We start from the raw sequence: 15,635 nt of genomic DNA on the forward strand, positions 1-15,635 counted from the left end.
CTGCAACAAGGGAATCCTCAACGGGCCGATGAGATCTTAAGTTTAAGATTGATTCATAAATGTGGAAGTAGATCGCGTGGCTTTCGGATGGCTGTATTGCAGGCTGATGATCACATGGGCGTGACTACTACCATTCTGGTTACCGCCTTGGCTGTTTCCTCGAATTTCCCCGCACTGTTTGGATGCCAACCTTCTAGCCTTGCCTCGTGATTCTCGACCCATTTTGTGTGGAAACACCACGAGGGCAGTTCGCACCAAGTGGAGTCGGTCTCAGATCCCAGTCCTCGTGTTCAGAGTTCCTGTCCGTTATCTACTTTGCTCTGGACGCTTATCAACGTGACCGTGACTCAAAAGTCCAACGTGCGCGATCTCCCTTATCAGTTGCCGCCCCCCTCCGCATTTGTTGAACTGGACCCGACCGCCACAATCCGAGCCTCAGTACAACATCTCTAGACCTTTCATCAGTTCCATGATGCATAGCCTGCCTTTTCACTAGCAAAGCGTGCTTGAAAATGGCTCAAGGAAAGGTCCACCGTGGGTTGCAGCACCGGTCTGCCGAAGAGCGTGCAAACGCAAGGCGGTCGATGGTAGCGTATGAACGGACCCATGTTACCTTTTGCCACGTGGGTGGGACTAACGTCTTCGTGCAGATGCAATCGATGTCGCTCCAGGAAGACCCGCTGCGCTGGCAATCCTCCATATCCGTGTGCTGCGTGCGAAGACGTAGGTTATGACTGTGTGTATTCCGAAGCCGAGAAACGTGTGTCTATAACCGAGAGGTGAGTTGACGACGATACCTACTCATCCAGTATCTAATTGAGTAGCTACTTCCGGCGCTTGCTATCCGATGCACAAGCCGCTCGTCAGGGTTTGTTTCGTCCTATAATACAGGCTATCGTAATTTCCAGCTCACCCTTATCCAGATGGAAATCGCCCTCCACCACCTGCTCCCAACTCCACATCAGCTTCCCAGAGCACTTCCCTAACCCCAGTGGAGACATCGCTTGAACGAGACGACTGGTGGTATAATGGAGCCGATAACCTCTTCCTTAATCGGTCCGGCGAACATCGTACGTACCACTCCTACTTTCGCAGGAAAGACACTGAAGGATTCGTGATCCAATCAAGAGTACATTGGAGCATCATCCGCCACTCATTTGGCCAAGCGTCTCAACCCGACCTCAAAGAATCTAGCGTTGGATGCCCGCCCACTTTATGATGACCCAACCTCCCTACGTCGCTCCATATCGCCGGCTTTACCTCAATTGCCGCCGTTCGAATACGCCAAGCGTCTTTATTGGGTGCAGTACAGTTACATCGGAACAATCTTTTCCCTTATACAGCCACATGACTACGAAGAGCGACTTTACATAGTCTATCACCAACCTCCAGATCTGTTCAACCGGGAGTCATGTCTGGTCTATTGCCAGGTCCTGCTTATCATCTCGTACGGGCTGATGTATTCGGTGAATCAGTGGTCGGGAGATGATGGTCCTCCCGGCTTCAAATACTTCAAGCATGCACTTCGCTTCCTACCAGACATTCATGAAGAGGGCTCCATCTTCTTTGTCGAAGTACTATGCTACGTAGCATATTATATGCAGAACCTGAATCGGCGGGATGCTGCATTCCTCTATGTATGTGGTTTTCGTCACCCACATGATAACAGATGCTTACATGTGTGATGAATAGATCGGTACCGCTCTGCGGATGGCCATCTCATTGGGACTTCATCAAGAGGCATCGGATCCAGCAATGAGCGAAGAGGACCGGAATCGTCGACGTCGATCCTGGTGGTCTGTGTACAGTTTGGATCGGTAGTCCTGCCCCAGCTCAGAGGAAATGACGTTATCTGACAAAAGCTAGGCTTCTATCCGTGAAGTCCGGAAATCCTATAACTATCCAAGATGAAGACATAGGGACAACTTGGCCGCGACCGATTGTGAGTACTTGATTCGTCAAGGTATGTGTGAGCATGAACTAACTGCACATAGAACCCCGGAGACGTTGTCCCCTGGCCTTCTGTTGTTCTAATTCACTACACTCAATTATCAAGAATACTTGGTCGCATTGGAGAAGGTAGAAGTGGCCTCTTTGACCTGCAAGAAGCGATCACTAACTCATAGCTTGAAGAAATATATCGGAAGAAACCTCGCTCTGGGTCAAACCTACTCCTCTCAGTACAAAGTATCATGGACGAACTATTCGACTGGCTACGGCGGGTACCTGACCGCTTGCGTATTGATTTTTCAACCCTCGGAACGCACATCAATCGCGAATCAGTGTCATTGTTTTTACATTTCTACTCGTGTGTCAACATGACAGCGAGACCATTGGTCTTTTATGTTATCCAGCGACGTCTGGATGCAGAGACAGCGGGGTCAGTAACGGATGACTGGAAGAAAGGACTTTCCCAGAATGCAGTGCAGGTAATAGAGAGCTGTATTTCAGCTGCTCGTGCTACCATCATGATCATGGATGCTGCTTCTAAGCAGAACCTGGTTGGTATGTGCATTCGAGTCCCTCGATCTTGATGTGGTTGGCATCCTAACACTCGAGTAGCGACCTACGGATATCTGGATGGAGAGTATATCTTCTCAGCCGCTCTTTTGCTGGTCATGGTCAATGCGGCATTCCCGCACAACGATTCCAATGCGCGATCCATGGCGACCGCGCTGAATCTCCTCCGTGGAATGGCGGATCGAGGAAATACCATCCTCGAGGCTCGTCACTCATTGCTTCTTGAACTACAGTCCGTCATTGGGCCCAATCGCTCAGGGGATGTGGACAACAATGCTATGGATATACCGGCCACCCCCGCTAGCATACAGAAGCATACACCGTCCTCTAGCGTTGTTGAACACTCTACACGGACAGGTCCGAGACCTCAGAACCAGGATATCTCTTCGGTGCAGGACATATCCTTTAACTTCGATGTAAATGATGATCCCGGGCTTTGGGAGGAGGTCCTTCATCAAATTGATATCGACATGGACACCGATTGGATTGAGCAAGCGTTGCGCAAATAGGAACATTCCGAGAATATATACCATTAATAGTCCCAGGTTTCCTTCATCTTCACACTCTCTAAGTTATATTAAGTGACCCTTGATGAATGTAGGCAAATGCACGCCCCGTGGCTGCTTAGTCTGACAGGATTAATTGGCAAAATGTTGCCCATATTATGACTTGATCCGATTAACCTGATTTCATTCATTTGTAGAGACTTGTGTGTCAGCATCGTGCCGTAGCCTGGAGGTATCTGTAATATTCTCACTAGGACGCACCTCGAGGTGCACTTACCCAAAGCGGTATCCCACCGGGCGGCTGTAGGCTGCAGCTGGGAGATAAATCAGCCGCTTGCAAGACCATCACATTTCCCCGCTTTCCTTCTCCATCAACCACTCTAATACCACCCTCTCGGGTCATTGATCGTGGTGACGTGCTATAGCCGGCTCTGTTCAATTGACAACTAGCGAAGTCTCCGTCGGCGCCCGTAGTGTTTGCCACAATGGTTGTACGGCCCAACAATTCTCCCTTGACTCCGGAGTTCGACGCGCTGGTCGAGGAGAAACTGGCCAAATGGAAGGTACCTGGACTGACAATATCAGTGGTCCATGGCTCCAGCACTTATGCCAAAGTACTGCCAAGTTCCCCTGCCTTCATCACATAGTATGAGCTAACCCTTGACTGCAGGCATACGGGATTGCGGAGTTTCCTGACAAGAAGATGACCATCCAGTCTCTCTTCGACACGTGCAGCACCACAAAAGCCTTCACTGCGGCCCTCATGTCGATGGCCATTGACGACAGCAAGGACACACCGGCTCCAATCCGCTGGGACACTCCCGTCTCGTCGCTGATCAGGGATGATTTTGTCTTGGCAGACCCGTACGCCACCGCAAACACCACCGTTGAAGATATGCTCTCCCATCGCTCCGGGCTACCGGGGCATTTCGGCCCCATGTCCCTCGCCTTTCCAAACGAGACCCTGCGCGAAGAGGTGCGGAAGCTCCGCCACCTGCCCCTTGCATTTGCTCCACGGACAACGTTCAATTACTGCAACCATATGTTCATGGTTGCCTCGCATGTGCTCGAGCAATTGTCCGGGACAAGTCTGGGAAGCATAATGAAAAAGCGGATCTGGAAGCCTCTTGGGATGAACGATACGTATTTCTCGAATAACGAGGTTCTCGCGTGTCCAGCGACCGCACAGCGTCTCGTGAAGGGCTACACCTGGGATCCTACCACGAATCGCCACGTCGAGCGCCCTTACATGGATTACGCGCCGACCACCGGCACGGGCGCTATTGTCAGTAATGTGCTCGACTACGCGAAATGGATACGCACGATGATATATCGAGGAGCGCCGATTTCACCACAGGGGTATAAAGAGCTTTTGTCTCCGCGGACCATCATCAAAGACTGGGAAGACTTGATCACCCCGCCGGGACAAGTTCACCTGTATGCGCTCGGGTGGTTCGTGGATAATTACCATGGCGAACAGATATTCTGGCACTCGGGGAGCTGGGAAGGGTTCGGAATTATGGTGGGCTTTGTCCCGAGCAAGAAATTCGGCTTTGCTATGATGGGCAACACGCAGAAGGCGAGATACGCGGAGCTGGAGCTCTACCTCTATCTGCTTGATCGGTTGTTGGGGAGGTCCGGCGAAGACAGAGAGGCCTATATCGCCAAGATCGATGCCATCGTGCAAGAGAGGCTGAGAACACAGCTGCAGAGCCTCAATGAGGTCAAGCGTCGATTGTTTCCAGGATTTACCCACCAATTGCCACTCCCGTTGTCGCTGGATGACTATACAGGCACATACTCGCATCCAGGCCATGGCCCCATCACACTGTTCCTGAATGAGGAGAAGCTCCATGTGAACTTGATGGATCGGGTGGCCAAAGGATGGATGCGCTTTGAGCATGTGAGCGGGGTGTTCTTTGTCGTGAAGGGGTATAAGCCCGAGGCAGAAGGGGTTGATCCTGAGTACATGGCGGCGCAGTTCCACGTGGCCGTGACGGGGGTGGTGGAGAGGCTGGGTTTGGACCTGGAGCCTGCACTGAATGGACAGATGATCTGGTTTGAGAGGGTGTCGGGCAGACAGTGCCCTTGATCTCCCAGCTGTAATGCCGCCCCACGTTCAACTAATCAAAAAATGATACACATGGCAGTACTGATACAGATAGAGCATGCATAGTAAATCTCTAACCTCAAGCTCGATTACACAAACTCTCCACCTATACTCAAAGTTCCCAAGGTGAATGACAAAGAAAGTATTAGTCAAAGAGGAGAAACACGAAGATATATACAGGGAAAGTCAAGGCCCCTTCTCAAAGGAAGCTATATAAACAAGATCGCTCTACAAGACCAAGGAGCTGTTTGCCGAGGCAATATGGCGCTCGACCTTTCGGGCTGGAGCAGAACAACCCGGCGTTGTTAGCCAACACCCACGATGGATGTTCATCACTGGACCTCCAAAATCTCCTGCAGGCGGGTTCTCCTAAATTGTCACATTCCAAGCAAAGTGGAAGCTCAATCTCCGAGCTCAATGGACAGCCCAAGACCTCGATATAGAACCGGGAGTCGAGGGAGTGGCTCCCGGAGGAGACGGTGCGACGCGATAGTCTGGGGGTATTGTGAAGCCCCTCCCCGGTGCTCTTGGAGGTATTGCAAGCAATGACTCTCCTATGCGACTCTTCCTCTCTGCAATCTCCTACAGGCCTAAGTCGCGCTTGCGCCGATAAGGGAACCACTACTAGGAGGGGCACCATATGTGAGGTGCCTACCAACCAGCTGGACTACAACTAGCGTGCCAACCGTCCGGGGAACTCCCCCGGAATTCACAGGCTCGAGTTTCCGGGAACCCGAACGCAAAATTCCGGCGTACATCTTCTGTCCCGGCCCGGAAGGCCCCATTTTGTTTACGGCGTCAGAAGGAGGAAACTGAAAAGGCATGCTCCACGCGACAGCCTTATAGACGAGGTAACATCTCTGAGGCTACCGCCCAGAGGTGGTAGATTACCAGAAGATTCCAGTTGCCTTCTGCGTCGGTCAAAAAGCTGAGTTGATCGGCAGACTATCCAACTGCGGCCAGAAGTCCAACATCAAATCTTTATCCAATGCAAAGTAATCCAACAAGGACTCTGTACGGGAGTCTAGGCCAATCGAGTCCATGCAGTGGTCGTGGTCAAAGGCAGGGTGGGAAGTGGCGTTTGAATTGTTATTGTGCTCTTCGCTTCCTGTCCTTAAGGCACTCGCTTCACCTCGTGGCATTTGACCGACATGGCCTGTCGGGACATGAGGTTGCGCAAGCACTACACTTGCTACCGCAGAGGCGTTTGTCTCCGTTGCATCCTGGAGTTGTGGTGCGTCCGCGTGGGGTAGACCCAGGCGAGTCAGTTCTTGGCGCAATCCCTGGAGGATCACACTATACTTCCACGAGGGTGCGTTGCGAGCCGTAGCATTAGCCAGATGATCTTGAGCAAGTGTGGACAGCTTGTAGAGCGTTGCTTCATCCAGCTCGGCGTCAAGCGAGCCCTCGGGTTTTGGCAGGAAGGGGGGACGTACGCGGAAGATCCGCCCCTGTCCAAGTTGAATCAAATAAATGTATATTATAGAAAGAGCGTTGAAGGCGATATACTGCGAGTACCAGAATGCCGTATAAAGCTCGTCATCGTGCACGAAGCCGAGAATCAGCTCAATGGCATCGCAGGCTGCCGTAAGGCAGGTGCAGAGAAGCTGCTGGTAGGTCGCCTCACACTCCGGCCACATCTGCCCATAATTCCGCAGCAACAGCGGCCTCGTGATGAACATCACGGCATGGTATCGGGCCAGTCGCAGTACTGTCAGCTGGCGCCGGAAGACCGGCACCAGACTGCTTGGGTGGATAACGCCTGACAGGAACGGGGGCAATCCAGCCTGCCACGCCAGTACCTGTTCATGTAATGTGCAGATTGTTGCGATCTGTTCTTGACTGGATATCCCCGTCTGCACATAAGATTCTTTGACAGCCCTTGTCAAGATACGAGCTAGTAGAACATGAAACACGGGGGCGTCCATCAAGCAGTCACGCTTTGTGAGTCGATTCTCTTGAGGCGTTAAGTCTGAATCATTGACCCGTGTAGGAAGGTCCTCATCAATGTCTTCATCCTGCCATAAGCGTGGTCGGCCCAGCATGACGCTGAGATACTTGTCTAAAGTGTACGAGCACCATACGAGTCGCCGCTGACATTCCTTCTGAACTAAATTGTGCTCGTCGTGGCCTCTTCTTGTGCGTCCGTTGTGCAAACCAAGGGCCATCATCAGCTGGACCGTTGTCCCAAAGGTGAACCACGCTTTGTGAGGCCTCGAGGAGCTCAGCAAATATAGCACCATGAGGAAACGAGCCTGAACAGATGCCATGCTCGGAGCCCCCGTCTCACGAGAAAGGAGGTGGTCCGCCTGGGCATAATACATCTCACTCTTCTGCCAACCATGGTCATCTGCGTCGCGCATACGTCCACTCATGTCTACCCGAAACATCGTAGCGGTGCTGAAGAGAAGCAAGAGAAGAGCTTGCGATGCCGCCTCGAGCGAAGGCTCGACGGGCGATGAGCCGGACCGGTCGTGCGGCGTTTGGCTTTCGTACATGCGATACACCAGCCTATCGACAGTAGGTTGATGGAGAACTCGGTAGGTTGGTGCAGCAAAGTCGAAATATCGCTGAACCAGGCCTACAGCAGTAGCCCTGTCAGGCCACGTGAACCGAATGACCGAGGATAGCGGCACAACGCGGTCGCCATAGGAGAAAATCGAGATTGTCGAATGCGTATCGTGATCATGCTGCTGTGAAGGCGAACGTCGCGTCGCAGGATGAAGATCTTGAACAACACGGTCGAGGAAGGAATGCGCAGACGTAGGACCCCAGTATTGACCGGTCACCTCTGGCGAGCTCCCGTCTCCTCCCACCTCGACCAAGGACTGTTGGATCGGACGTGCCGACTCAGATGCCTGGGAGATGAGCGGACTGTGCGATCCCTCGACAGCGGTGTATTGAAACCCACCCGTCGGGGTTTGCCGATTGCGAGGGTAAGGGGAAAATGCATTGCCGCCACTATATCTGCTCCCACGGCCCGGGGTTGGGAGTTGACGATCATCGTTCGAGGCGGATGGCGGAGGGCTGAGGGCTACCCCGCGATTATAGGCCGTCTGGTAGGTGCATTCCAGATGCTTGCGAGTACATGGCCCGCAAGGGATATTTCCGGTGCAGGCCTTTTTCTTGGCCTTGCAGGCATCGCACGCCCTAGTGACCTTTCGGGCTTTGCGTATGTGCTCGTGGGAATCGTCCGACCTCATTTTCCGCCTGGGGCCTTTTCCCGACCGGCGGTCGAATGCTGGTAGCAGAGTAGGAGAAAGCGTGCTGCCATGGAGCTACTGTATGCTCAGCGACGCATATTGCTGTTCATCTTGCGCTCTTCAAGTGCCGTGTCGTGTCGAATTGGAAGCGTATAGCTGAAGCTTCAGAGGCATTGCTTGGGCTGGTGTGATGATATGAGGATAGGGTGATTGTGGAGGCACAAGTAGAGTGAGTTACTTCTCTCCCGACAGTTTCCGCCATTTTTCCGCCGACGTGCCGTGCCATGCTGACACATATCTTACTCAGCGTCAGCAACTGACACAGTAAATACTTAGTAAATAACCACTCTATTTGTTTATTTCATTCCATTCTCCTCCCAGCGAGGTACATCCAGCACTGCCATGCCTGGTATTCATCCACGTACAGAGCACTCGTACTTCCATCTACTCAGGAGAGTCGGAGTACACCACAGTGAATTTGCCATCCTGGTTCTGTGTCGCAGTAGCATAGAACTTCCCCGCGCCCTCGCCACTGCTAAAGTCCACGACAGCACCATCTCTCTCCACAGCAGAGCAGTCGACAATCTCACCAGACACCTGTTGACTCCCCGTAACAAAGAACCTCATCTTCGGAGTGACTTGAATGCGCTGGTTGTTGTGCAGAGCAACCTTGTCATCGGGAAGAGTCATCAGTCTGTAGACAATGAACTGCTGGCCGTGTCCTCACCGATCCGACTGGAGGAACCCGTCCTCTGTTGTTGACCTTCGCGAGCCCAACAAGATAAGTGTTGTTGGGCATACTAAAGTCTGTGCCAGTTTTGACCTCGTACGAATCCGTCGTCGCAGAGAGTTCAATCTCTTAGATTATTGGGAATGATTCGATAATCTTCATGTCAACAGTGCCTATTCGCGAAGCGAGGAAATCGAGTTTCTTTCTGCTCTCTTTGGCTGTTCAACTTCTTCTGGTGAGATAGCTATTGACATGTAATCGGGTGACAGACTGCAGGGTGAGCTTTCAGAGCCCAGCCGGGCGAGCAGGCTCATGCCATTGATGACTATCACGCCTGGGCCAGGCGACGTAGGCACAGTTCCAACCCCTGCAAAGCACTTCGTCAGCTCCCATGGCCTATGCCCCTCATACAGGGACAGATTACAACTTACAGGCGTAGAAAACCTTCAACGCTAAAACTTCCACGGAAGGGGACGAATGTGGTGTACCAGATATTCAACCACGGTTCCTGACCACCAGTCGATTTTGGGGCATCCATCATCACTGCATAGTTCATGTTGGCACCGCGCCGGTTTTCCACGTCGATAGTATAACGGTTTATTTTGCTAGCATTAATCAATATAGAGAAGAGACAATTTTAGTCGAGATAGGCCAAGGGTGAATGACAGGTTTAACTTTCTCGAGATGAACTAGGCTTGAAAGCTATCAGACACCTTTAATGGGAAATTCCACTCCAGGTAACTGAGCAAAGGATTGTCCATTACGTTAAAGGTCTGATTTCAGCGCTGATCAGGGAATGTCCTCGACGGGGCTGACGAAGCATGATGTGCACAAGCTCCTCTCGAGTCGAATGTCGAATAAGGACCTAATTTCGTACCCATACATCGGTTCTGTTCAGTATATATTGAGGACAAATCCAAGATGAGAAAGGTTGATATCAGTTTTCTTCAATGATCACAATCACAGTCAAACTCATCTTAATAAGGTAAACAAAAGGAAAAAGAAAGAAAAAGCAAAGGAAAAAGACGAATAAGAAGAGGGCAGTTTAGATCCATACAAGAAACCAAATCGCTGAAATTTTGCTAGTTCTACAAGTATAGAGAAGGTTATACATTACCAAAAAAAATAAAAAAAAAACAAGACTTGTTAGTGCGACACCTGAATACTCTATAGTACTCCTGTCTAGTTGAACCTCCTCCTCGCGTCATAAATCCATCCAAGGAAAACAATTCCATCATATGTCTGCCCCGCACCAGACCAATCTGGGGCAGTGGCTCGTAAGCCTCAGCTCGATAAGCAAGCAGCGGATCTGCGGCATGCAATGCATAAGATCTCACACCGGATCCTAGCCTACTTACTCATGCGCTGATGGATCATCTTTTTTTGATCGAGCTCGACTAAGTATTTGGTTAGCCCGTGATGTTTTGAACTCGATATTCTGAAACTTCAGTGAGAGACTAATCCCTACCTTCTTTAACACCGTCTCATTAGAATCCCATTTCATAAGATGATCCGCGCACCCAGTGAATAACGCGGCTAATCCGAAGGTTAAGGTTGTGACTCCTGCTAATCTATTCCTTACATGGCTGTTTACTATTTACGGTGGGTCCAGGCAAAAATGGGCGTCCATACTCGTACCCTAACTCAAGTTGCGCTTACTTCGTGTCCGTACTCGGCTGTACCTACATGGCACGATGTAACTGCTCTTGAGAAACCGATACTCTATGCTAGGTACTTATCTTCTCGATCCTACCAAGTTCATACGATCAGCAGAAGACTAACCAGTTGATAACCACAGTGACACATAGGTTGCTTTCATTGTCCCCCCTTTCGACTCTCCACCTGCTCTAATAGTTCTTCATAGAGTATACAATCCTCGCATTCCATTCCGAGAAATGCACCATGTCCGTTCTGCTCGTCATCTCGATGTTGCCCCGCCAGACCTTCGATTGCTGCAATCTCTTGGCTCGGGACATGTTCATGGCCTTGAAACCCCATTCCACCCAGCGGACTGAACTGATGCAGTTGGATCTCCTCCGGGAGTTTGGCAGCGGCCAACTCGCGAGGACGAAATCTCATTTTCAATTCCACAAACTGAGCAGCCCAGATCTTCTCCTCCGTGTCATCACCCGTCGATCCTCCTGCCTCGATACCCACGTGTGGACCTTGACCACTTGCATCGGCTAAGCCGGTCAGTGCAGCCACTGTGGGATCTAGAGTTGAGCCAGGGATCCCCGTTAATGCATGAGGCGAATGCGACCAACCAGCCTCTATACGAGCCTTGCTGATGTACTGAAGCCCCGTCACCAACCATACCCGGGGATGACGAGCAATGCCAAGGATGGCGCGGCTGAGATAGTGCATCGTGCGCGAGACGGTCAATTGCGTAGCGAGCCATCGCTTTGCCTCTGCGGACGGTAGGACCACTTGCTCGAGGAACAATTCTGGTCTGGTCGGATTGAGAATGTCAGTTCACGGAGGAATTGTGCAGTGGGTTTTATCCTACCTCTGAATCGTGACTTGTCGGCTCTGCTCCCCTTCGAGTCGGACCTCAACATTGCTGTCCTCGCCAGTATCCTGAGGGCTGATGTCAAGGCGGCTCACGCCTGCAAGCCATTCACGTGAAGCACTTAGATTTAGGGTGCAGTGAATCTCATCACTAGAGCTGCTCACCCATGGTGAAAGTTCTGCGTCCCTACTGCGAATTAGCTCTGCGCTTGACTGGATCCAGTCCCAACCCAGCTACAAAAGACCAAATCACCCACTTGATCGGACATTGGAAAACCTTTCGTGAATCGCCCTCGGGATTTGTGGGATCTAGACAAAGACTACCGAGTTTCAGAATCTCTGGCCTCAGTCCTCTGCTGTAGACCAGAAACGGCTGTTCTCGATTACACTCGTTCATTTCTGTACGGTCAGAAAATCCACCTACAGTTCTTTGGATGCAGAGCATGTGGTAGATGACAAGGTCGCCGTTTTTGATTTCCCCGCAGGGCCATCGCTGCAGCCACTGATTCGGCCCAAATCAAACAGACGGACCCCTCTTTTGGGCGCCCGAACAAATCACTGATCATCTCCATCCTGCATGACTAGTCCAGGTTTCGTGTTCGGAGCTACTCGATTGGTTACGAACTTATAGAGCACGAGAATGCTGTTATCAGTAGCGATATCACACAAGCGATCGCTTCTGGAAACCATACAGTACCTACCTATACATTTGCCAATGTGACATGATGTCATTTGCTCTTCGGCTACAGGATATCTCACTAGCCTCAAAGACACCTTCAAACCAGATCACTCCACGATCCCATTATTAGATTACATCTCCTTGCAGGTCTTCAAAAGCCCTATAAGCCGACGAAGTTACTTTCCTCAGACACCGCCAGAATCGTCAAGCTCAGGAGTGGGATGATTCGCGAAGCAAACTCGGCATGAATAGGATCCACATTCTTATAGAACTCGCGGTCCTGCAGAGATTCAAATTCAACCATGAAGATGTGGTTGTAATCCTACAGCGTTTATCAGTACTCGTATGAATGCGAGGCTGGACACTCTGGCATCATACCGAAGACACTTCTAGGGTACATTCCACTCCGCCTCGTATACTTTTGATATACAGCCTATCTGACTCATCCTTGCACTTTTGAGAAAGAGCCATGAACTCTTGAAGAAACTAGCATATGTCAGAAGAGGTCACAGGTGGTCGATAGCACTCTTACGGCTTGCCGACGGCCTTGAGAAATCTCGGGTTTGAATCGGAAGAGGACTAAATGTAGGATGGCCATTTTGTGAAAAAGAATGAAAAAGAAAAAGAAAAAAAAGAACCTCACTGAGGTGATACTAGGAAATCAATGGCTGCTACGAAGTTTATCTATGTCTTGGATCTTGGGCCTTGGGTTCGGGGCGCGGGATTTGCTGGTCTGGATAATGCCCTTCCGTGCTCTCCGTCAACTGTTTCATTGGTTTAAAAGAGGATGCGTGATGAATCTTGTGGATCTTGACATTACGAAGCAGAACTCAACGGAAGAATGTCGATTGTCTCGATGACAAAACTCCCCGACTATAGACAGGTGTGTTTGAAGATTTTCCCATCAGACCGCGGATAAAAGGGTCCGCACGCACCTGGCCAAGTTACATAAAGGGACTCGGGCCTGTCAACACTACATTTTCTGAACCGCACTCAAAACCACATTCATCGACAGGGCACTGGACAATCTTGTCCCACAAGAACACTAAACTATAACCTCTCGATTGTACATTCTCGCTTTCATCACCAGGCATTTCAGAATCCACCTTTTCCCCAGCATCAACATGACTATCAGCGAGAACCGCAACATCATCATCGTGGGCGTTGGCTCCCTCATGTCCAAATCCCTTGCCCTCTGGCTGGCAAGCCTCGGATGGAACATCGCCCTGATATCCCGCTCCGAGCAGAACCTGTCAGCCATCGCCAAGGAAGTGCGCGAAGCGCAGAAAAGCCCCGCTGCTAAAGTTCTCTACCGCACGGCCGATGCTGGCGAACCTGCAAGCCTGACCGCAGCGCTCGACTGGTGTCTCCAGGAACTCGGAGGCACGTTGGACGTCCTGTGCTACAACGCGGCCCGCGTCACCGTCACAGATATCACCAACACAACGCCAGAAGAGCTGCAAGAAGACTTCAAGGTCTCCGCAGTCGGTACGTTGGTGGCGGGTCAGTGGTTCGCTGGCGAAAACCACGCTCGGGTCAATCGTGTGACCCAGGGCGAATGGCCCCTGTTTCTTGTCACGGGTGGCATTCTGGACAAGGAGCCGCAGCCCATCTTTGCCTCGCTGTCCTCCGTGAAGGCCGCGTCGCAGACACTCAGTCGCCTATTCGCCGAGGCTTTGCCGGACAAGGCCAAGATCCTGGTGGGGATGCCGCTGATTACGGGGCGGGTGGTGAGCCCGGACACTGCAGGATATCAGCCAAAGTTCGACCCGGTTACGGCGGTCGTTTCGGTCTTCAAGCCCTTTTTCGAGGATCGTGAGGCCCGTCGGGATGGAAAGCTGGGATGGGTGGTGGAGAGGTATCACTGAGAAGACTGGGTCGGTGGGGCTCTACTACGTAACTTAGTAGAGTTTAGGAGGAGAGGGGAAGGGCATTATCCGCGACCGGTGGGGTTGTCGACCGCAGCTTCCGCTAAGCAAGTCCCACCGTGGCACCGGGAAGTAGACCACACTTCACTACAACACTACAATTACTCAGTATTACCCATGTGACGACGTCTACCCACAAAGGGGCAATTCAATGGTATTTGATCTTAATATCTATCGCATTCATCAAATTAGACCTAGCCGCTTGCAAGATGACTTCTCGTCAGCGGGTATCAATAGCATGTCAGGCGTGTCGAAAGAGACGTGTCAAAGTCAGTACCGCCATCGTCCAACTATGAAAGATCCCTAAAAGTCACATAGTGCGACGGAGCGAAGCCATCTTGTTCAAGATGTACTAGGCTTAAGGAGTCCTGTGAATATCAGCACTCTGAGGAGAAGCGCAAGTATAACATCATGATTACCACATTTAATCATTCACATAGCAACCAACATCTGACAAGACTGGCAGACCACCAAGCAAGCGCTATATCCAGTCCTTGCTTTCGCGTATAAAAAGCCTCGAACGACAGGTCGCGCAGTACGAAGGACAGGAACCACTCTCCCCAGTTACCGTACCACCTCATCATCATCAACAACAAAGTCACCATTCGACCAACGTCTCAACGCCCCAAGACTCGGTCCAGGAACTCGTCGATTTATGCGGCGGATTAAGTCTCGGGGAAGGCGAGGAGCTGCGCTTCTTCGACTCGCGCAGCAACCTGGCGATGGTCTCCGAACAGCTCGACGAACGGTGCCACGACCACCTGCTGAAGTTCTCCGCCGATCGAAGCCAGCGGCCCGGCGTCGAGGAGATCGACGTCGACCCCGCAATCCAGGACACGCTGTTGGATCTGTTCTGGCGGTGGCAGAATCCATGGCAGTATCTGCTTCACGAAAGTGCCTGGCGTCGGAGCTATGAAATCCGGGATAATGATTACTGTACGCCCACCCTGCTGTATGCGATGCTGGCGGTGGCGGCTCGGTATTCGGATGAGCCGGCGCTGTCCCACGACTTCGGCACATATACGGCGGGGATTGGCTTTGCTGCCAAGGCGAAACAGCTGGTCTTTGAAGAGATGGAAGCGCCCCGGGTGTCGACGGTGGTGGCCGCTGCGTTGATCTCGGTGGCGGAGTTGGCGTTGGATATTGAGCCGGCAGGGTGGACGTATATTGGTGGGCTGACCTTTTGGGTCTGACTTGGTTGGTCTCTGCTGATAAATGACTGGTTCTAGGGATGGCTGTGCGTATGGCTTATACTTTGGGTCTCCATACTGACCCTCATCCGTGGGTGGAATCTGGTCGTCTTACGGCTGAAGATGCGGAGATTCGGTCGGTCGCTTGGTGGGGATGCTACATGATTGAGAAGTGAGTTTGCTTCTAGTCAATCGTTAACTAGATTGCTTCTAAGGTTCTTTTTTTTTTTCTTTTTTTTTTTTTCATTTCTTCTTGGTTGT

At 51.4% G+C, this 15,635-nt stretch overlaps 6 protein-coding genes across 6 annotated transcripts; 3 read left to right on the forward strand and 3 right to left on the reverse strand.

Moving 5' to 3' along the window:
* Positions 1–243: 243 nt before the first annotated feature.
* ASPACDRAFT_80292 (transcription factor domain-containing protein) lies at positions 244–3,051 on the forward strand. The gene is made up of 10 exons (XM_020205621.1): positions 244–592; positions 651–779; positions 825–868; positions 924–1,070; positions 1,129–1,637; positions 1,693–1,817; positions 1,867–1,942; positions 1,995–2,079; positions 2,134–2,505; positions 2,563–3,051. The coding sequence occupies exons 1-10, from the start codon at positions 513–515 to the stop codon at positions 3,027–3,029; spliced, it is 2,034 nt and encodes a 677-aa protein (XP_020054505.1). The 5' UTR covers positions 244–512; the 3' UTR covers positions 3,030–3,051.
* A 460-nt stretch (positions 3,052–3,511) lies between these two features.
* Positions 3,512–5,118, forward strand: ASPACDRAFT_45464 (uncharacterized protein; the record flags this gene model as incomplete). The annotated part of the gene is made up of 2 exons (XM_020201609.1): positions 3,512–3,640; positions 3,697–5,118. 2 exons carry the CDS (start codon positions 3,512–3,514, stop codon positions 5,116–5,118), a joined length of 1,551 nt encoding a protein of 516 aa, XP_020054506.1.
* Positions 5,119–6,056: 938 nt separating this feature from the next.
* ASPACDRAFT_80294 (fungal specific transcription factor domain-containing protein) lies at positions 6,057–8,096 on the reverse strand (the record flags this gene model as incomplete). The annotated part of the gene is made up of 1 exon (XM_020205622.1): positions 6,057–8,096. A coding segment is annotated over one exon (2,040 nt), but the record flags the coding sequence as incomplete, so codon positions are not given.
* A 2,788-nt stretch (positions 8,097–10,884) lies between these two features.
* ASPACDRAFT_62417 (uncharacterized protein) lies at positions 10,885–11,746 on the reverse strand (the record flags this gene model as incomplete). The annotated part of the gene is made up of 3 exons (XM_020203785.1): positions 10,885–11,518; positions 11,576–11,675; positions 11,743–11,746. 3 exons carry the CDS (start codon positions 11,744–11,746, stop codon positions 10,885–10,887), a joined length of 738 nt encoding a protein of 245 aa, XP_020054508.1.
* Positions 11,747–12,416: 670 nt separating this feature from the next.
* On the reverse strand, positions 12,417–12,854 carry ASPACDRAFT_45468 (Dabb family protein; the record flags this gene model as incomplete). The annotated part of the gene is made up of 3 exons (XM_020201610.1): positions 12,417–12,578; positions 12,635–12,742; positions 12,789–12,854. The coding sequence occupies 3 exons, from the start codon at positions 12,852–12,854 to the stop codon at positions 12,417–12,419; spliced, it is 336 nt and encodes a 111-aa protein (XP_020054509.1).
* A 285-nt stretch (positions 12,855–13,139) lies between these two features.
* Positions 13,140–14,197, forward strand: ASPACDRAFT_123225 (uncharacterized protein). The gene has a single exon (XM_020196606.1). It carries the CDS (start codon positions 13,381–13,383, stop codon positions 14,122–14,124), a length of 744 nt encoding a protein of 247 aa, XP_020054510.1. The 5' UTR covers positions 13,140–13,380; the 3' UTR covers positions 14,125–14,197.
* Positions 14,198–15,635: the final 1,438 nt, after the last annotated feature.

Source organism: Aspergillus aculeatus (genome assembly GCF_001890905.1).
Source record: "Aspergillus aculeatus ATCC 16872 unplaced genomic scaffold ASPACscaffold_12, whole genome shotgun sequence".
NCBI classification, from domain to species: Eukaryota; Fungi; Ascomycota; class Eurotiomycetes; order Eurotiales; family Aspergillaceae; genus Aspergillus; species Aspergillus aculeatus.